Genomic DNA, 23,626 nt, shown 5'->3' with positions numbered 1-23,626 from the left:
GTGATGCAGAAAGACATTGTTTGAAAGGACTGACAATTTTTTCGTTTGGGTTTTGTTTCATATGTAATATTCCATTAATCCATTTTCTAGTTGCTTCATCCAAAACAGGGTCACGGGGACGTCTGAACCAACCCCAGCAAACAATTGTGATGTTTTCTGTCCATCACAGGGCACACACAGACAAAAACATGCACACACTCACTAAACACTGAGCTACCCTTTATCTGATTTTATCATTTATAAAATAAATTCATTTACACACGTTTCTTTTAATATCACATTATTGACTAACTATGGTACCTTCTTGTACATTTGTCAGTGTTCAGTACTACTTTATTACCTGACAGTGGAATGAAGTTATAGTCATTCTTTTTGTTTCCATATGAAAGTCTTTTGGTTGGAAATGATTGTGATCAAAGAAATTAAAATGCTTAAGAATCCATTATCAGATGCTTCTACATTTCCTCAGTAGCTTTGCAGAAACTTGGAGCTAATTATGGATAGATAGGCTGATAGATACACCTTGATCAGAATACCAGTTCTTTATGAGGCAAACTCACTCAGAATTTTCTCATTTTCTCTCAGAAAACTCACTCGGTTTTCTAATAGCCAACGAAGAATCATTTTGGGACATACTCCTACAATTAATAATTGTCCCAGTAAATGCACAAAACCCCTACAGATGAAAGCAGGAAACTTCTGAGAAACTGAAAATGTGAGGGCTCAACCTATCCATGACCTTACTTTTCCATGACTCTTACAAGACATTTTGAGTTTTAGGTTCATAGCAATCCCTTCAACGGATGAGTGGTTCTTTTTCCTTCTCCCAGTTTTCTTTTTTTCTTCTCTCACAACTCCTACCTTTTCCTTCGGAGTGTTCTCTTTCTTCCACACACAGGCCACTTTCCCTGACAGTTCGTCACACTCTAGCGGCATATTTTATGTAGCCTATCTTATTCTTTGGTGCTTGAGGCGATTCACTTCCCAAGGAGTAGAGCACTAGGAATAGGAGTGCTCAGTCCCCGAGGCACTTAGCTCACTTTCTCATTCTTCATGTGTCCCTCTCAAAATACCTCTCTTTCACAGATACTGTACCTTAGGTTGCCCATCTGTCAGCAGCTGCCATTACACAGTGGTCTTCACAGTTTTGCCAGTGGTTCCTATACTCTAGTTCTCCCTCATCTGTGCCATCTGTCCATGCAGTGCCTCCTTCCTCCAATCCTGCCCCACTAAGCCAGTTTTTTTTTTGTCACTGGAACTGGTTAATGCACTGCCATGCAGCCCACCTGCTCAATACCGGCAGCGCTCCTCAGTATGGTATCCCTTTCTAATCTTCTCAAGATGCCATGCAGCTTGCCAGGTCCCTCAGGAACCTTAACCAATCCAGATCTTGAGAGTAATCCCTGTTTTCTGAGTACCAGCTCTTCCCTTAGCAGATCCTGTTTGGCCACGTACCCCTCTCCATGACAAACACTAGCACCTCTGACAGGCCCTGGCCAGTTTGCTACTTCGGTTCAAGCCATGGTCATGTCTGTAGCCGACTGTGACTAGGATTTGGCAGAGCACTCCTGGGTTACCATGGAAGTTAGTTATCCCTCTCAGCTTTCAATGAAACAGTGACCCCTGTAACTTGCCTGGTGCCTGCTTACAATATGTTAATAGGTGAATGGCTTCTCTTTTGGGTTATCCTTATCGCTGTGTAATATAGAAGCTGTAACCAAGAGGCAAGTCTTAATAACAGTTAAGAAAATGTCTAAATGGGTGTCTACTGATAATGAAGGCATAATTAAATAATAAAAAATATTGTACTGTACTACACTCTTTCAGATTATTTGACTTAGATAAGGCCAGTGATCATTTTCACACCTGTGTATGAAAACATGACAGCTATCCTAGTTTTCCCAAAAAATATTAACAATCTCTCAGAAATAGTCTTTGGTTTTATTAGACTTTAGCAGACCTGAAGCTACTCAGACACAGGATTAAATTTGTTTCCTGTTCACTGGATCCATTTTAATTTAATGTGCTAAACACAAATACATCAAGGGAATGAATTTAGCAAGCAGATAATTGCTTTGGCTGCAGTCAAATTTAAAGGCAAATTCATTAACTATATTTTCCTTCAAGCCATTTACCAAATCACAGAGAAGTAAGATCTCATTTAGATTGCAGTGTTTGTTTGTGGTCACCACCTTACAAAAAGGATGTTGCTGCTTTTCATGATGAAGTTCAAAGGGGATAGTCCCTCAAAGAAATGTCCTCCATAGTCCCGGCTGAGGAACTTAATCTCTTTATCCTTGGGCAAAAGAGAAATTGTGAGGTGATTTCAATGAGATTTTCATAATCCTTACATCTGTGGATTAAAACACCCCAAAGGACTACTTCAGACTATGCCCTGGAACATGGAACAGGAAGGGTAACAAAAGGAAATGAAGGTGAGATGATATGGGGGCTGAAAAATCAAAGCCCTTTCTTTACACAATAGGTACAGTATGGAGGTCAGGTTTAATTTAGCCACTAGAGGTCAAATGAACAAAAGACAGACCAAAAGTCTTCTAATCTCTGTATCTTTCTAGGGTCTTCTCTAACTAACACTGTTTCCTCTATGTAAATGTTTACCTGGTTGGTTCTCATTAAAAACACAGTGCACAGTACTGATGGTATCATATCACTTGTCCATTTTGATTGAGGTTGCTGTGCACCTTTCTATATCCATGGCCTGTGCACAGTCTGGTGTATTGTGCACATCTAAGAAATTGACTGCAGTTCTCTTTTGTTTTCACTAAGGTATAGCTTAGAAGAAAAACGTAAAGACGATCCTTTTTCCTTTTCTTCTGTATTACAAATAAGAATTTTAGAACCACCTTATTGAACTTACTTGACAGCAATGCAGACGTTTAGGATGCGAGGGAAAATAATCATTTTGTCAAGGCCCAAAGCACTCCAGTAGTTGTATCTCTTCTTTCAGAATTTCAAAATGACAAAAATGATTATTATTAATTGATATCTGCACATGGTGCCGTTTTATATGTTTGAATAAGTAAATCTTTAATTTAGGGAATTAAATTTGAGCTCTTTTTTAAAGCTTTACTAGGCTTCCATAAAAAAGCTACAGCCTGCGCTTTAACTCATAAGCTACACAAAATAGAGACTAGACAGCAAAAATCATCATGCCCTTAGCCTTTATTCTTCTCCTTCTTCTCAGTCCTGAATAATAATACTGAAATGCACATTCACTGTATGTGAAATATCAAAAATGTATTTTGTAAGGCTGCAATACTTTTTGCAATACTTGTGGTAATGTATTGTGTATGTTGGAGGGCACACACAGGAATCTCCCTGTATAGGTCCAGTACAGTTCTCCAGGATTTTATCTGTAAAATGTATCTGTTGTATACAAAACCATATACATACTGCCCAACTTTGTGAATTTGTCGCAGGAGCTTTCTTTTGATGTGAATTATACTTTTGAGGGTCCAAACAGGATGGTTGGCACAACTAACTGTTCTGCTGTGTAGTGTGTTTCAAATCGACATAAATTCATTATGCTGACTAACACTTGTCAAAACAAATAAGAATGAAAAAATACAGTTTACATACTCAGGCTTGACAAAGAGGTACAGTAAACCTGCATGGATTTCTGAAAACAGTAGAATCTGCCTAGGATTTCTTCCTTAACACTTCATCCCTAATTTCTTCATTTCTGATCGAAAATAATGATACTTATGTATCATTAATGCACAGTAATTGATTTACTCTAAAAGCATAAAGTTAACTCCATTTGTGACATACCTTTTTTTTTAAGTAGAGGGTTTCATTTTCAAAAATGGTAAATAGTTATGTACTGTCAATGGCGAAAATTCAATGTGTTTTCTAAAATGTTTTTGTTTTACAGTTTTCTCCAAATTATGAAGATATTTTGTGTATTCCAGTTGGAGGATAATATTACACAGAAGTAGGAGTTTGTCCTTGAGATGCTTAAAAATGATTAGTTATGGCCCAATAAAGCAATGCTGAAAAAATGTAGTTAACTTTTTCCTGCCCTGTGTGGGGGTAAGATGAAAGCAGTGTCTGAATTACTCTATTCATTGTGAAAACCTCTATTGAAGAAAAGCTACTGGCCTTGAAACACTCTCATAGTTCATTTCAGGTTGCCATAGAAACAGGACATTGTAGTCATGTAGCAAACCAGCTATTAGTCTTTAACATACTGTACCAAACAAAGTTGCTAAATAATTCATATGTTTTCATTTTTAATAATATAATCCTTTTCTAAACTTGTTTAGGTGTGGTGTCAAACACCATTTTACTTTGAAATTTACAATTCACATGGAATAACTAGAAACAATCAGAAGTTTAATAATGTAGACTGACTATATCAGCAATTAGATATTGCAATGTGCTACGGTCTAGGGAAGAAAAGTACTGTAGCACAGCACATGTAGTAGATGCAAAGTATGGAAACCATCCTATTTTCTATAGGATCAGATTAATTAAAAATGAATCATTCAAAACAATCTTCCAAAACCAATAGTGATAGCACAGTATGTACAGTGCTTAAAAAATAAAACAAAATTCTAATAGCTCATCATTGATGTGGGTGTGTACTGTTTTTGTTGCATGTCTTGACATAACCCTTTTTTTTTCTTAATGCTTAAATCTTTCTTAACACAAGGGGAAGTCACTTTAGTTTAGATGTTGTGAACATACTGTTGTGAATCCAAGTATTTTTCTGAGGTAAAATACTCGTATGTTAAAACCAGGTATTAAATGTTTCCCGGAATTACTTAATATTTCTTTAACATTCCAGAGCTAATGGCTAATAGTTTTCTGGTACTAATGTATTAAAATGACAGAGAGAATGAATCACTGTTGAAGTCAGAAAAAAAGTTTTCTGTAATTAAAACATTATAGAGATACCATGTAATATCAAAGATGTCTAAGACACTGAGATATGACAGGGAGCTTTCAGAACTGAAATGCATTGATCAAGGATTACAAAACTCAATTTTAATCCATTTAATATTTTTCTCTGAACATAATTATACCCATCCAAGGCTAATTAGACATTATGTCTTCTTTTATGATAAATTTCACCTGCAGTTAAAAGTGTCATCTCTCCATTTTTACAGTAACATTTGTATTTTACAGAGTATCATTTTAGTCCTCAATTCTTTCTTTTTTTTCTTTTTCATCCTTGAGTACATCTCCATTTTGCGAATCACATTGATGCATGTGACTGACCTTTTATTTACATACTGTATTTTGCTTAAAACTTTATTTTGTCTTCATATTTTCCAACATCCTATAAATCTGCTTTTTAGATACCTTCTCAGCTTTTGCCAGGCTTCTATTCCTAGAATAATCCCATCAGTAACACTGGGCATATGTACAGTATTCTGTTCAGATTCTGTTTCAAGTGGACATGACAAAGGCTTTGGCTTAAGCAGTGAGCAACAGTATTACATACATCTAAAATCAGGCTCACGGATGATTACCTAGCAAGCCTTTGAGACAGGGGGTAGCACAGAATGCTAATACTGTTATTTTAAAGCATTTTGCATATTTTATGGCAAGTTCAATAGATCAAATGGGTGTTATGTGTTTTTCTGTAGGGTGGATGTGACAAAAGCCTTTGCCCTCTTTCACTCTAATAACTAATCGCTTTCTACACTCGGTCGATCACAAGGAATCATAACACCATGGAATGGAATGGAAGAAAAAGGTTTAGTGTAAGCTACAATAAATTTGGCTTAACACACTTGGCTTAGGACCAATGTCCTGGCCATGGGGCAGGGAGGCTGGGACCCCTCTGTGGAGCGTGGAGGGAGGAGAGACCAAGGAGCAGCTGCAGAGGTGGAGATGGGGAGGAGGGATAGAAGAGGATGACGTATAGTATTTAATGTTTAAGAGAGGAAATGATGTCAGGATTGATTATGAATTACTCACGTCTGGGGCTGATTGAATTTGGCTATTGTCATCCTTCCCAAATTTGTGTTAAAAAATTAATTTAATGGCCATTTAATTATAAATGTCTTTCTCTGTAGTTATTTTCCACCTGCTTCCCTAATAGGCTGTTAATAGGCAACCGCAAGGTTGCACAATGACTAGTTCACATGATAATACATTTTTTTATCGTTTTAGCAAGCCGAGCCCACTACCAATATATGCATTAAACCATGAAATGTTATCCATATTTAAATTACATCTTGCCCTTTTTAATCTGGACATTTGGCAGACTTGTATATTACTGGTTTAAATGCCATAACCTTTATATTTAATTATCAGACCCCTACCTTATACTGCCATCATGACATCAGAGCACGTTCTTCAATTGTTCTGAATTCCCACAATACAAACTCTCTTTCTTCATGACAGAAAATGGTATTTTCCCTGAGTATTTGTATATGCCATTATGTCGGGGGGGGTTATTATGTTCAATGTCCTGCAAATAATGTAATAAAGCAAAAATGTAATCATGACTATTTTTTTATATTTAATCATTTATTTATTGTTCTTTTTTAGACTACTTTCATTTATTATGTGTAAGTCAGAAATGTCTACTTTTACTGACAAAAAAAAAACAGTACTGATAAAGTGGGCGCACATTAAAATGTCTATTTTTAAATTGTGTATAGTACGACATGTAACACCTGCTGCTGTACTGTTGCATTTCATTAGTAACTGACCCACACTAACACATGAGGACTCCATGCTTTTCCAGTATGCACTCGCCAATGAAACTGTGAGACTTCAGCCATGCACAACATCAGGACCACACTGCGGGCCAGAAAGGGTCACTGACTCCCTGACGCTCCAGCCCTGGGGGAAAAGACATGGAGGGATCTAGAGTAGAAAGAAGATTGTAGGATCACGTTTCGAATGGCAGATTCTAGGGCGTAAAGTCACGATGTTCCTGTTTAACTCATAACAAGCATCTCTGATCACAATACTTTAGATGTACAGCATGCTATTATAAAAGCCAAATACTGTAATTGTTACAATTTCCCAGCAACTTATATTACTGACACTATATGCAGCATATTAAGTCTGGAAATAACTAGAGTGGTGGCAAATAAAGAAAAAGCATATAGGAATGTATTGCTGTTTAATTTAAAATTTAATTTCCTTTAAATTTAAGATTATTAAAATTATAAGATGAATTCGGTTTATAAAGTGTTCCATTCGATATTATGACATGATTTATGGCAAAGTATTGGCGTGTAATTGCACAGGATAAAGCTTACTAAAATATGAAAAACATGAAGTGTTTCCATTTCATATTTGGATTACCAGCTTTTATCAAACTTTGAGCTTGCTCTTGCTCTTCCAGTTCATGCTAGCCTCAGTGTTGTTTCATTAATATAATTATTTTTACGCTATTGTGCCTGACCCAATTGTTAGTTGTACTGGCACTCAGTATAAGTGTTCTATTATGTTACGTCAGTCTGGATAAGGTCATCTGCTACGCAAAACTGAAAATATACAATATATTATTAAAAGAAAAAAAAAACTTGATAGGAAAATCAGCTCTACCTTGTGTTTCTTGCAATACCAGTAACACTAATAATTCAACCTAATTCAACACTGCTGATTCAACCTTCAATCAGCAGTGTCAGCAGACACAGAATATTGATCCAACCAGGAGCCACCCACTTATTTGAAAATCTACACTGCTTCTCATTGAACATAAAATGCCCACAGACTGTCATTTATCATGAAATTCAACTGCCTTGTGTCCATAACTAGCCATGTTCTGCCTGCAGAGAGAAAAGGTATACGTCAAAACCAAAGCTCAGCGCTGCATCCCCCAATGCAGGGGAAATTTAATGTCCTGTTAATCCACTAACTACAAAAAGGTCAGATCTGTAGCTTGTCAAGTATGACGATGCTTAATTGGAATTTTCTGCACGTTTTTGCTTGGATGAAAATGCCCCTGGCAATTAAACCTAATCATCAGTGTAAAAACAGAACAATCATTCCTATTATGCCTTTTGAAAGTGGAATAAAGAGAGTGGAGGAACTACTCACTGTTGTGGGGAATCTGACTCACTCAGCTACCAGAGGAAAAACAAAGACCATTCTGCAGCACCTGCCCGTTTTTACCCAAAACTGTTGTGAAATTGTTATCCAGAAGCTACCTGTCTTTTTTTAACTTTGCTGATGCATAATTTAATAATAAGATAATACATTTGGAGCCCCACATTGATTGTGAACAATGACTTTAATAATGCTTTTTATAACAAATGATTTTATTCTCTATGAGAACAGTGTCTGATCAAATTTCATCTCTTCGGAAACTGAACTGGAGGTCCCCTGGTAAAGGAATGAGCTTGGAAGTACTGTAACTGTTTAACTGTTGCAGAGGACACTTTAGTAAATAAAATTTGGATGGATCGTTTCATTCACAAAATTATTTAAACAAGAAAACTTCAATATTCACCACCTCATTTATGCACTGCAGGTCAAATATATTTTCAATATAAAAATGATGCTATTTCTTCTGAAATAAATGCTGTTGTTTATATGTTGGAAATACTGATGAAGCCAAGATATCTTGGCTGTGGCCATGGTCACATATTTATCGATAATGCCGTACAACTTAACATGCTTTATTGGAACTCTTTTTGGTATTCATTTAAAATGTTTGAGCAATTTTCCTAATATTGTGCTATGTACAGTAGTACCTGATATTCTGAAAATGTATTAATGCTATATTAGTTAATATTGGCTTTTTGAGCCACAAGGTTTCATTATCAAATTCTTTTATTACTGGAAACGTTCTGGTCTGCACTTTTGTTGTTGAACTGAAACGTGGCATAACCAAAATCACAGACTTTTGGTACTTCTGCTCTCCTCTCCTTGGAAGGCTTTATTTTGAGAAATCCTTTGTGTCTGTTATGGTGGTGACCTGATAGGTACAGTATACCTAGACTAAAGAGTGCTGTGAAACCATTGTCTGCACACAGTTTTATATCATTTGAATGCATCACATTGAAATTCGTTTCTCACATGCCTCTGGCAATGGTGCATGTACAGTATATAGGTCACCTCAACTTGCAAAACTCAACAAGTTTAAAAATAACAATAAATGTACCCTGTTGCCCTTTGATCTGAGTATCAATGTGATTTTACTTTTCATTTTTTGCTTTTCTTCTTGTTCTCATTTGTTGACCACAATAAGTAAGCAGTAGAAGAGTCTGCTATGTCTGCTACAATTTTGATTTCAAAAGAATGTTGCAGAAAACTACCCAATATTTAGCCTAGCCCCAGTCCTTCAAATTATATCAGTTCAACTCTTCCATCCATTTGCAATCCACTTGTCCTGTTCCAAGGTGAAGTGGCATTTAGCAAGTTTTGGGATGAAAATAAATCCTCTTGTATAATATTGTATATTATATCTAATATTACGACATATGTTTGGAAATCGTGCACATTCCAAAGAAAAAAGATAAAATATGATAAGAAGATAAAAATTAATTTTTTGCTGTGGCAAGTTCCAGAGAGGTTCACTTCACAGATTCTCATATATCCTTTCCATCTTCAAGAAATTGTACAGTTGAAGTAGCTAGCCTCTTTCACAGTACATTTCTAAGAAAGAAATGAATAAGAAAAATTAATGTTGAAAACATGAGAACATAACCACTAATTTAAGTTCTCACCCTTTCTATCATGGGCTCTCTTGCCAAAACGGAATAATCAGCTTTCCTCATATTTGAAATTGAACGAGAATAAACTTTTCAGTAATAAAACCTTTCACCACTAGATGACAGTGTTTTATCAATCCTTTCCTTCATACACTAGTTAAATAGAGCTGAATTCATAAAAAGGATTGAGTATGTTTTTGTATGTGACATGGGTTTGCGTGGTTTTTGCTAGATACTCCCATTTCCTGTCACAATCCAAGGCCATTCTGGGAGGTTTAACCAGTGTCTCTAGATAATGCGTTTGTGTGCCCTGTGATGGACCGGTGTCCTGCCAGGGTGTAGTTCTACCTTGCACCCTGTTCTTCTGGGATAGACTCCAGTTTATGTATTGTGGACCTAAGCAGGAGTTTGGTTAATGGATGAATATATAAGGTATTCCTCAATTGCCCCAGACAGATTAGTAAAACCAATCACATTTTATTCTGATAAACATGAGAAAGCAATTCTAAGATTAAGAAAAGTTCCTAAAAACAGTAAATCGAAGTGTTTTTTAAAATTACTTAAAAGAAATCCTAACGCTCATAAAGTAGGTAACTTACTATTCCTTTAGCTCAATGGAGGAATACATTTATTAAGTTATTGGGGCACAAAAGGTACATACAATTTTTTGGGCAAAAGAAAAAAATAAAAAGGTTTAGAGAGTTGTCTGATTGTGAATAAAATGCTACACTGAAAGTCACCAGAAAGTTGTGCAGACACAAGTCAGCTTAAGCTTCTCATTTGTTTATTTCCTGACCAAGGACATCAACATCCGGGTTTTATCCAAGACAAAACAAACAGAAACCTCTGTGGTTCTTGCATACAGGATTGGCAATCAATTGTAATGTAAGAGTGTCTGAAGGTTGAGTTACACTGTACATAAATGAACTTTGTTGTAGAAATAAACACTTGTTTCCCTGGTCAATCCACAAAGCTGGCCTATAGCAGAGTGTAAATCCCATTTCATATCCTGCATGGAATTTGCAACAAAGCACCTGAGTGATCCTGCTAATATGTGGCGAAAGGTGTTGTGTTAAGATGAGTCCAAATTGGAACATTTTGGTCAGAATGCCAAGCAGAACATTAGGCACAGACACAATACAGCACATCTCCCAGTCAACATCATCCCTACATTCAACCACAGCGTTGGCAGCATTATGCTATGGAGATACTTCTGTAGGGACTCGAAAGAGACTGGGGCAGATAGAAGAATGGACGCAGCAAAGAAGAGGCAAATACAAGAGGAAAACCTGATTCAGAGTGCTAAAAACATCAAACTGGGGCAAAATGCACCTTCCGTGAAGACGATAAGCCAAAGCACAAAGTCAGAGCTACATTGACATATCTTAAGCAAAGGAATGTGAATGTTCTTGAGGGCCCCAGTCAGACGCTTGATTTAAACTCCATTGAACTTCTGTGGAAAGACTTGAAAACAGCTGTTTTATAAGCAAACCCCAGGCAACGTGAGAGAGCCCGCGCAGATCTTTTCAAGAAGAATGGGCAAAAGTTGCATTTGGTGTGTAAAGCTGGTAGAGTCTTATCCAAAAGGGTTGTAATTGCTATGAAAGCAGCTTCCACCAAATATTGAGTTTACAACTCTGAACTTCTGCACTCAACATATTTCTCTCTTTGCTCGTTAGTGTTTGCAGACATTTACCATAACCTATCTTAGTCTCAGAGGTCTTCAGTCTGAGCAATTAGGTTTTGAATAAATTATTAAGTGTTTAAAAATATGCACGTGTGCATCAGCTTATAATTTCACAGCAGACACAGTGACACAGTAGAAAGGGTGTGAATAGTTTTGCAAAGCACTGTATAGCATTATGTTGTTCAATCTATCCAGCTACACACCAATAGCTTATTCTGGCAATGATGGTGAAATTCAGTATCTTCTTTATTCAGCAGATCTTAACAGCATATATGTGAGGTTGATGGACCTTAACAGTTAATAATAGAAAAGCATGGGGTGTTATTGCAAATTGATTTGGAAAGACATATTGCTATTTAAATTGTTACTGGGACAACTAAAAGTGCCCCTAATAACAGAGAGTTGCTAGAGGAAAGAACAGTCTTATTAAAACCCCTGTCAGGTCATTGCTTAGTCACCAGTGACAGAACAATTTCTTCTTTAATGTTGTAACCACAGTGACAGATCAATGTAATTAAGAAATCTAATGCAGCAAGGGATTCTGGAAATTCCCAACGTATGCACTCATTAGACATCTATTTATCAAGGCAATACATGCTTATGTTTTTTTTTTTTAATGCGATTGCATCCTTCTGGAGGAAAACATGAATGAAAAGGAAATCCTTGCAGCTGAAATATAATTTCTAGTTCGTTTACAATTCTAAGAATTAATTTTTGGAATTTGAAAGAGTGAAGTGGTTATTCACTTTCTGAACTATTCCTATTTCTGTGACACATCATGTTACCTTGTATTTTATACCTGTCCATGTACATGTGTGTGTTGCCTTTAATTTTTTCTTGCCTTCTTGCTTGGACAGATTTTGCTTCCAGAAAAATTTGGGACTGTCATGCCCATCCTTTGTTAGCTGGAGGGCTGTGCATCCCCATTTGACAGCTGATGAAGAACCGGGGCGACAGTGCAACACTGTGTGGGTCAAATATTTCTCAAAGCAAGTTTTGAAGAAAGGGAAATGTGTGTGTATGTGACCTGCTCTCCCGACACCGTATTTTGCCAGATCTGAATGTTGATTTATTAAACTTTCTGAAAAGCTCTAAAGGAAAGCTTTTTCGATCTTTTCACATCTGGCCAAATTAATTCAGGGTATCTGCAGGATGGGATTTGCCAGGATAGAGGAAAGAAAGAACTAACCTTGTATTGGTAATGTTTTGTTTTTATACATAGAGTACACCAACAGAAGTAGGAAAGTGCCTTTTCTGCAAAATAAAATAAGCACATCAGTGCAGAAATGGTACGTTTTAAACTTAACTGCTAAAGGAAAACCAAGATTTTAAATAATTTGATTTAGCATATTAATTCATTTCAGGAAATAATTTTTAGAAGAGATGGTATTCACCAAGTAAATTTTTGTTGCCAGTAATATGGCTCAATACTTATTGATATAATCTGAGAGAATAATGACAGTGAGACTCAACCCCCTTTCAGGCCTTTTCAAAAAGAATTGTGGGAATACCACAGAGTCTGTCAGGAACAGATTTGATTTAGAGATTTTTGATGTAGCAGCTACCATTAGTGTCATCACCAGCCTTTATATACAGCATTCTAAGCTATTCATCACATTTCCAGAGATACAGAGAGCCGTTAGTTTTCTATAGTTAAAAGGAAAGCAGGACTGTTCTGTTTAAAAAAATAAAAATATTAAAAACTATCATTGAAACGAGTAAAGCATATCTCGATAAACTATACATGAAAAAATCGTTTGAAAGACCCAAACCCCTTTGTAATTACATTCAATTTTTTTTCCTATAAACTGTCATTTACATTTGCTTCAAAAACGCTGTCTTCTTTCATTGCCCACAATTTGCCTGTAATTAGCATTTAAATGGTAACTTCAAGACAGATTAATATGTATTATCAATTTATAACCTTCAGACACCCTGTGAAGTAATGCATGTAATCAGTGAATCAATTTCCTGTTTGTGGGAAATTACAATTCCAGCAGCTTTCATGGTAAGCTGAAAGAACCCAAAAGCAGTATAAATAACTAGAATTACACACACTACATCTATTTTCCATTGAGTGGGACTGGAACAACTCACTCTTCTCCAGAGAAGGAAATATTTGTGATTAATCAAATTTCTTGTAGGATTAAGTATCAAATGATTATTTTTTGTAATATACAGCGATAAGCTACATACAGTATTAAGCAGGTGTATCAATGCAAATTCGGTTTCTAACCAATAATGACCCGTTTACAGGAAAACTTTAGAAAGCTATACTGAAATGGTATTTCAACTATATGATGGTTATTTAGGTGTCAGATGAGTTTTTGAAATATAAAGAATAAAATATTTATAGATAATACAATGTTATCGGTATAGAGTGCAAAACATATTCAGAGCTTTGCACAGTTTGCAAAAATTTGTCACTTCAAAGCTTGCACTCATGAAACTTTGAAGTAACAGTTAATTTTGTTATATGCACAACCCACACCACCTATTCAAAATGAGTCAAAAGATAATATGAAAGAAAAATGAAAAAACTCATGATTGCATATATATTCAAGCCTTTTTCTGCGGCAAACCTAAATTGAGGTGCTCACAGTTACCTGAATGAGACACACGGTTATTTGAGTGTCCTCTGTCCATGTGCAATACTAATAATGCTTCACATGTTTTCAGAATACATACACCTACAGTAGCTCTGTTATGGTTCCTTAGTCAGGTAGTGAATTTCAAGATTGAACCATGAACATGAAGGAGCTTTTAAAACTTTTAAAAATTTCAGGTATAAAGTTGTATAAAGGCGCACATCTGGAGAAGGACATAAATACATTTCAGAGATCCTTATTTACTCCTTACGCATGGTGAAACATCCCAACAGCCCAGTCAGGTGAGGAAGAAACTGGTTAGAGACTGGGAGGCTAACGATATTCAGGGGTCTGAATAATTATCTGATCAGCAAGTTTCACTTTTTTCGCTTTTGTTTTTGCTATCATTTGCTGTAACCTATCGCAGCCTTAGTCTTCAATTTGAATATTCAGGTTTTGAATAATGTATTTAGATTAAAAAGTATGTATATGACATTTTCTCATTTCACAAAATGTGACACCATAGGAAGGGACATGTACAGTAAGGTGAACTGAAGAAGCTCAAATACAGATGTGTAAGTGTGGTTAACTGTGTTTCGTCTTTTCGCAATTAAATTAAGCTTAATGTGTTTCCATCTAAGATGATACTTGTCGATATTTTTGTAGTGTATCGTTCTGGTCAAGTCTGTTGTCGAATTCAGCCAGCTTGTCTTTTTTGAATTATCAGGAAATACACGAGGAGTATTACACGAGAGTTAATAACTCTTGTGAAATCAAAGTACTGTGAGACTCTTTATTAAAACTCAATTTATAGTGATTCTTACTCACACAGTATGTGAAAGGCTGTAAACAAGAAACACAAAAACTAAGTCTACTGGTTCACAAGGCTAGAGCTAATCCTAGTTTCTGTTTAATAAAATAATAAACAGGTTGAGATCTGAAGTTTCCTGCAGAAACAAGGACAATACAGTATACCAAATGATACAGACACAAGTAGATATGATGGACAGAAAATGCAAGGTTTGTTTTCCAACTGACTCAGATTTGTCAGAAACATTCCTCGGGGGGGGGATAACCCCCTAGTAATTTTTCTAGCAGAATGTATTAAGTTCAGGCAATTACTCTGGTTGATCTGGTATGGAATGGCCATTCTCTAACTAACCATAAGAGTGAAATAGATGGGTTAGGCTAAAGCAGTTCATTTATCTTTACCATACATTGCACACCTAGTCCTCCTAAGTCACGGGATGTGTTCCTGAACTGGACACAGATAATGAAAACATTCACCTGTCCCACAAATGTATACCTAATGGGATGCTTCTCTTGAATGCTATGGTTTTCTAAGGTAAGCATTTGATACATATTGTATAACGCTATCAGTATGGATATGTGGCATTCCTTCTGATACAGGTTGTTTTAGATGGAGAATTAAGCAGCACCCTTTCTAGACCAGCTGCAAATGAATAAGTGTGTAATTACTGCTGAGCCATATAACCCTTATTACCATTAAAACCACAGCCATTAAACCCACTCCCCCATTCTTCAGCACTGTAATTGTACCCCTGGACATCAAACTGAGAAGGACTGGCAGTTTTAAAGGGATCGCGCTCAGGTTAATTTCCTTTGAGAAGGAAGACACCATGCTGTTAAGCCTTGGGAAAAGTGTTAGTTATGAAACATCAAAATATATATATTTTTTTAATTCTTCATTAGACAACACAGCAGTAATCTACAGTAGCAGGTTATTCACCTCCACTGGGATTAGAAGGGAAGCTCAGCATGGAATCCACCTGTTCTCAGATTTGTTCTCTTAAGACGCCAATGTGTGTATCTATGGCAACAATTGTCCTGGGAAAACAGCGCATTACTAAGTTGGTGATTGACAATTGACAGCCCCAGGGGTCGGTCTGATACAGTACATTATGACTGTGATCGGGTGCCTCAACAGGGTGATGAATAGATTCGTAGAATTGGACAGACAGGCCGTTTCTTATGTTCACAGCAAGACAGTACTGCTGTAAATGAAAAAGCTATTGTATCAGGAATAATTATAACTGATAAAAAACAGATTCGATTGCCTCTGAATTATCTGCTGCTCAGTTTTCAAGTTTTGAAATGACTACTAAAACACTCAGGGCACAGAACTTCCAACCAAAAATAGAAATATAGACTGAGGGATAGTTATGGAGATAAGCAGACCTTAAACAAGCTACTAGCATTTCTACTTCATTTTGCGCTCTGATCTAATTTCTGTCCATTCTATAAAACTACTGCAAAACTTTTTACTAATGGAACATATAATACACCCACCAAAAAGTAGAAAACAATATTTTCAAAATATTGGTTTCTATTTGAACCTGGAGAAGACAGGGGTCAAAGAAATTAACTTCTCTTTTGAGCTATCATGTGCTATAGCTAACGTAATGCTGGTATTTTATCTGTGTGTTCCCACATCCTCTAAGTACTCATTCTCCTTACCAAATTCCCATTTTTACAAGAGTAAACACAACATATGTGCTTCATTATGGAGAGGAGACTCATTTCAGTTAAAGGACCTTAATGTGCCTTTGCTAATGATTATTTAAATTACAGTTAGACATTTAATGATTACGCACACTCTTGTCACTACTGGAGTATTTAAATGTCCTTTTAGAGATACTTATTAGGACCTAGTGATTAATCCTTGTAAAATAATATTAGTTCTCTACAACACATTGCCATATCAAATGTGTACATGAAATGGATTATTCCATCAAAAGGTACATGTGATTTCTTTCAAAGAATTTATTCTTATTTGTTATTTTTAGCTATACAATGTGTAGGTGTTATGATGAAGACTATTAAAACACAGCATATTAAGAAACAACCTCTTAGATGTACAAAAAAAATTACACAAGACATCTTAGAAACATTCATCTTAGCAATTCTGTTTATACACATGGATCAGAATCGTCAAAAATGTGATCACACAACAACTTAAAATTACTGAACACAAGATTAAACATAAATGACACATTGTCAGGTTTTCCTCATCACTAAACCTAATCCTTATTCCTTATTCATCTGCATTTTGTAGCACTAAAAGAAGCTTTGTTGCATTAAGTCAGCTCTAGCACAGCAATTAATTAGGTATTGTATCAAAAAATATCACAAATATCTCAAAATGCCAATTCCCTCAATCCTTAACCAACCTTAAGGTTAAAGTTACTCCTAGTAAAAAGCTAAAAGCTGTTTCATTCTCTTTGTTTTCTTTTGAAAAACATGTAAAGAAAACAAAAAAAAGAAAATATATTTCCATACATCCTTTTTTCATTTAATCCCAAACACAAATAATTACATGCACAATTTAGCGGAAACATTTTTATTAAGGAGTGTGTATCGTTCTTTATTCATGCATGGCTGTTCCAGAGAATTGCTGAAGAAATGTCTCACACATGGTTTGCAATGTAATGACCAGATGTTTATCCTAGTGTTGCAAAGACTGAATTGGTACTGTACATTTCTAATTTGTATAGTACTGCTCTATTGCATCTCACAGATTGGTTTATTTATATGGTTTACTCTTTTTTCACTACATTTCATTGTGCATTTTTCTGACTATTTCTGTATGGGACCAATTAAACTTGCTGTCTAATTAACTGTAGACAACCGATTCAAAACTTGTAAATACTAAATATATAGTATATCTCTGGACAACTGCTATCTTACATCTATCTTACTGTACATCTTTTAAGTATACTGACAGCAAACATCAACTTTTTACAGTAGCCTAGCATATTTTGGCACATCAGGCACAGCAGGTTAGGTTAGCATTTTATTAGCTACAACTCAGTCATGTTATAGATGACCAGGGTTAAGCTCAATGTAAATGGATACAGTATGTGACAAACCAGCAAGCCACACAGAAGTTTCATCTCTTATCTCTTGTCTCTTCTGCTGCCTAGTAGGTAATTTATAGCACAGTACCCTAATGTCTGGCTAATGAACGCCTGTCGTACTGTATAAATACTGAGGAACTGCATACCAGCATACTTTTAAAGACAGGCACAAGAGTCCATTATTGTTTTTAAAGCTACTTCTTTTTTCAAACCAGTGTGAAAGAAGTCATTAGGGAAAACAAAGCAATTAGAAATATCTGAATTCAATGAGAAAATTCAGATCCACTTCGGATGTTATTAGTGCTTCACCACTAATAATGTCTTTACTGCAGAATTCAGACATTCCCCATTGTAACTGAGAGAAGCATGGAACTAGAGAATTGCAAAACATTGAACAAAGGTATTTTATTTCAGTATGATTTTACCTTTCCTTCTGGTACTAAACAGAGAATCGAAGAACATTCCTCCTGACACACTGGAGGGAATGCGTTAATTGCACATACATGTAGAATAATCTTTTCTTTACTAGGTCAATCCCCTCTAGATTTAGAGGGTACATAATGTAAAATAATGACTCATAAAAATGTGTTCCAGCAACCGTAAAACCTATTACTCTGCCAATGAGAACCCAGGTGAAAAGAAAGCTGCAGAATAATAGATTTATGAAACATTTGAAGTAACAGCCAAGATAACCACTCTTGTATGTCACTGTAGTGTATCTTCCAAACATGCCTTCAGCGTGCTGTTTGTTCTTAATATTTATTCTTGTAAGAGCCATGGAAAATATAACTGGTATATACAGTAGGTACTGTACTGTACATCGCAGGTAAACTATTGTCTTTGAAAGTAAACCTGACCTGAAAACTTTCAGATAGCTGTAAACGACTTCTAAATCACCAGAGACCAACAGGAATGCAGCCTGCATATAGAAAAGAAACTAATTTCCTACTTTACAATTATTAATATTTATTAATAATTTTGTCACCAAATGCCAAAAGTCACCAAATTACCTTCCTATTTATTTCTTATTTTGGGAGGTGATATCCAGCGCTCACCCTTTAATATCAGTTTATTCTTAAATATGACTTTTTCTGTTCAGGACCATTGTGTTTTGTTGTAGTGGCTAGATGTGGCCCCTCTTGCTCAACTGATTGTGAGTATCTAGGTGGCTGACTGAGCGTCTCATTCATCTGTGTCAGAAAAGAACCCTTGCTATCAGCTTTGACAACATGGCTGATCTGAAAGGTCCTTTCAAAAGATAGAATACAGTGGCTACGGGGAACCTTGGAATAACACTTGTAGTTAATTTCAGGTGCCTCAGGTGGGTAGCACAGCCTTTTCGCCACTGTATGCGCTTAGGGTGAAACCAAGACTGTCCCTGTGTTTTAAATTAGCCTTCCAAAACTTTGAACTACCCATCCATCATCATCTCTCTCTCTAACTTTCTGTTGGATTCCTCTGGGACTTCCCAGCTTTCACCTGAGATACAAATCACCACAACCACCAGGAAACTCTCTCCCTCTTCCCAGTGGAGCAAAATGGCTCCACAGAGAGTGGTAACTGCTCCTATTCCCTTAATTGTCTAGGGAAAGCCAACTCCACTCCTTTGGCCAAAAGGACGAGCAAATCATTTCTTTAGGGTTCCCAGAAAGATTAACCCTCTCCAAGCAGGGAGTATGATTCTTAGATGGAGAAAAACAGCTTCAGGTTGCTGTTTCGCAGCCAAATCCATTTGCAGTTCAGTGTTTTTAATGTGTGCAAACATTTATTTTTTCATTATAGAAAGAGTGTTACTCAAAAATTCCTTATGTTTTTTGCATGCATGCTAATTAAATCGTTAAGATATAATGTATGATGATGTAAGTTATTATCTGTAAAACTCCAAACAAATTCGTTTTGAAGATCTCACATATGATGTCATATATGATGGTGTTAACAAATGCGAGGTTAACAGAAATTTAACTACACAAAAAGCATTTATGAACAATTCCCATTTGGGATGTTTACTTTTTCCAGTTCAAATGCAATTTGTTTTTTTTTCTTACCCACAAATACACATACAGTACTGTAAATACAGAATCATCTGTAAATGTGATCATCACAATTTTGTTCTTCATTTATTACTGGAAAAATGCATAGGTACATAAAGGCTTGGGTTCAATTTGTACTTAATGTTAATTGCTTATTAGAGCAAGAACTGTTATTATTGCAAATCCTAAAATGGACTAAAAGTTAATAGAGAAAATTTGCTAAAATGCTAAATGCTAAAATTTACTGTCAACGTCGATGAATACCTCTATAAAAGATCTTCCATGTGAATCTATGAATTGGCTTCATTACTCTCTGCTCTCCTCCCCACTAATAGCTGATGTGTGGTGAGCGTTCTGGCGCACTATGGCTGCCGTCGCATCATCCAGGTGGATGCTGCACATTGGTGGTGGTGGAGGGGAGACCCCATTACCTGTAAAGCGCTTTGAGTGGAGTGTCCAGAAAAGCGCTATATAAGTGTAAGCAATTATTATTATTATTATTATTATTATTATTATTATTATTATTATTATTATTATTATTATAACAAGGACACTGTTTTAAGAAGTTTGAATGTTTGGTTTACTGCTAGCTCTATATAATAAAAATAATTACTTTGGTGGCTATTGTAGAAGTACTTATTGAAAAACATTGTTGGTGGACTATTTCAGGATGCTTTATTTCAAACTTTATACTTTTATTCTAATATCTATATGGAGTCTTGATAGTAATTGTGTCATTTTGTGGTAATATTTCGGGTTCCATTTTAAGATAATGTACGGTAAAATAGAATTGAGATCAAAGTATAATAAAAATCTAAACCAACAGCCCATTCAGGCTGTCATAGTGCCCTATGAATTAAATGATGCTAGCAGGATCTTTCACTTTTATGATATGTTACATTGAATAACTGTTCTGTGAACTAATCCAAAAATTTCACCCTCCTTCCTTGTGATAACATTGTTTCATCTATTGATTTTGAATACAATCGCATTACGTTCTCATGCTTCTTCGTGAGATTTACTGATCTTACAGTACCAATTAATTTGGAAAAATATCTTGAACCGCGTCTTCATTTATTCATTTAAATATTTGGAAAACCTCTGTCTATTCTGCTGTGAGCTGTAACCTGGTGATGATAAACAGATTTAGCTGTTTCAATCTGACAGCACCACTCACTGCCTTCAGGCTGAGAACATGTCTAGCTGCCCTCCACTTGACCTTTTTCAAAGCATCTATAGATCTTTTCTGACCTGGCGACAGACTTGGAAACATTGCTCTGTGTGTAGTGGAACTGGAGTATTGTATAGTCCCATTTTAATGGAAGGATTTTCTTAGTTTCCATACCAGTTAAGTTCTGATCTCCCAGAGTTCTGCTTATACGTCTGCTAAAAAGTCATTTTGTTCATTAACAGTCAGTTTAGTACTCTACGTTCATGACCAATTCTGTACTAAGCCTTTGGTATACACAAGAGGCTGCATCAAAGTTGGGGAGAGTCCTATACTTTACATTGTATATTAGTATTAATGTTCATAATGTTTGTGTATTTCCTTTTCTGCATGGGGCTGCTTTTTGTCATAACCATGAGATTAAAACAGCTCACATGCTAAGAGATTCAGCTATAGGAGAAATATGTGTGTATGAGCTCTCCATCACAGCAACACTTTGGTCTCTTACATGTACCTCTTATTCCCTTTTTAATCACTTCTTCACAACGTCTGGGTAAGTAACTCATATGGTATTAGTCACAGAATATAGACCACACAAGAAAATATACAACATACAAAGGAAGGAGTACCCTTTCTGTTAATTCCATGGTGAAAACAGCACAAAAAAGTTTTTTTTGTTTTTATTAAATGTTTAAACAAGCCTAGACAGATGCATAATTCTCAATGACACAATACTGAAAGATAATCGTCATCTGTTGGAAATGAGATGGTTAAAACTACATGTACAGCATTCTCTGTCAAACGTTTCTCTGTCATTGCCATCACTGTGGAGAGATTCTGGAAAAAAGTGCTGGATCAGTGTTGGAATAAAAAAAAACTAAAATCTGAAATGCCTGAAATCTAATGAAAATCCATCCTTAATTCAGGTTTTGAAAGTGATATGTGTTTTTTGAAAAACATATTTGCATTATCATATCAGACCTTTTATTTCAATTAATGGGTTAGAAGTAATGCATTGCAATAATATATGTATATAGTTAATAAACTAGGAAACTACATAAAATAATACAATCTTGTCCTTTGTGAGGTGGCTAATTTTTCATAGAGGTGAGGTTCAATTAAGATTCCTCCAATATGGAAAACTTATAGCCCAGAAACTTGTCCTCTCTGAACAAGTGTATTACTCCGTGTAACTTCACATTGTTAGAGCGTTATTTTGTGTCTACTACAAAAACTAAAAAATAAACAATTGCAATTACAGAAATCCAACTGTTTTTAAAAACAACACAAACTTTAGAGCAGAAAAGTTTCAGTTCTGGTGATACTATACGTACTGTAAGAGTTTCGGTTTCTGCTCATTGTAAATATTGTATCGCTTATGTTTTGTGTAGCGTTTTACACATTTCAGCAGTGTAGTTATGTAGTCAATGTAACAGATGATAAATATAGTGATATGATTTTAATAAATACGAAATGAACTTATTCTAACATTATAAAAACAACACTAGTTATGTCACTGCAGAGACCCGACTCCGTTTGCAGTATACTTCAACTGTTAGCCGGAAAATGTTTTTAGATTATATGCGTTGCAGTTTTGCAATTATATTTCTTTCGCCTACATCATCGTTGAGGCAATTTGTATGTTTTTTCAGTCTCGAAGTTGATGATGATTAAATAATTCCGTCTCCGAGGAAACGGACCAACTTACCGGCGCTAACGCTGCCTGTGGGCTCTGCCTCCGACTTCAAGCCCTGTGCGTAGTCCCCGCTCTCCTGCGTCTTCAGCACCTCGGAGAGCGACTGCCTTGTGCTCTGCTTTGTCCTCTGGGTTGAAAACACATTCGTGCGATTGAAGCTTCGTCTCTTTCGACGGATGGATTCCGGAGCTGACTGGCTCCTCTCCGACTCCGGGTCCGAACCCACTTGGACTACGGCGTTCTTCGATCTGGTCAAAGCAGATGTTACGGAGCCCATCCCTGCATTTGCTACAATTTTCCTTTTTTTTAAAAAAAAAAACAAACAAATCTCGTAGCCCGTTTATAGACGAGCGTCTTTTATCGTTTCGTCGTTCTTTATTGCAGGTTTAGATCAGCTTGTAGTAAAAACTTTCCCGTCATGTAGATGGAGCGTATCGTGTTTAGCTTCAGTAATCAAAATGTGGAAAAAGACGCCAAAAACTTAAGCGCCATGAATTACTCTGAATTGCATCCATAGGTCTTAGTTGTCTTTTAATACAGATTGTTGTCTTCCTTTTTGTCTTTCTTGTCTTTTGTTACAGTGCCGCTCTCAGGATAGCGAGCACAGTGTGAAGTTTTCCAATACACGATACAGATCATATAGGCGTCTCACATGATTTTTTTTTGAATCAGAGTTTCCTTTGCCGTTACTGTCAATTGACACAGCGTCCACATAAAAAAAGTCCGGTGTCTGAAGTGGATATCGTCACATGGACCAAGTTGCAGTTTAGTTTTCCACTTGACTAATATCAGCTCCCCAAGGCAAATCGAATGACGTAAGCAGATGGTTGTAATTAGTCTGGCTAGTTTTTCTGTCGAGACGCACCAGCACACTGACTAAAAGAAACCGCAAAAATCGAGCGGCAGATTAGACAAATCTGTCTCTGTTTACA

At 36.1% G+C, this 23,626-nt stretch overlaps 1 protein-coding gene across 2 annotated transcripts in view; it reads right to left on the bottom strand.

The window, feature by feature from the left end:
- Positions 1–23,418, bottom strand: part of LOC148657560 (dual specificity calcium/calmodulin-dependent 3',5'-cyclic nucleotide phosphodiesterase 1C-like) — a 201,183-nt gene extending 177,765 nt beyond the window's left edge. The window contains exon 1 of one of the 2 annotated variants that reach the window (XM_088644009.1): positions 22,707–23,418. In XM_088644009.1, the coding sequence (XP_088500135.1) occupies positions 22,707–22,971 (265 nt within the window). In that variant the 5' untranslated portion in view covers positions 22,972–23,418. The remainder of the gene's footprint in view (positions 1–22,706) is intronic. The other variant, XM_088644010.1, reaches the window with a different exon arrangement.
- Positions 23,419–23,626: the final 208 nt, after the last annotated feature.

This window comes from Lepisosteus platostomus, chromosome 8 (assembly GCF_059453375.1).
Source record: "Lepisosteus platostomus isolate fLepPlt1 chromosome 8, fLepPlt1.hap1, whole genome shotgun sequence".
Taxonomy (NCBI): domain Eukaryota; kingdom Metazoa; phylum Chordata; class Actinopteri; order Semionotiformes; family Lepisosteidae; genus Lepisosteus; species Lepisosteus platostomus.
Note: the sequence above shows the minus strand (reverse complement) of the source record. Positions and strands in the feature narration are given on the sequence as shown.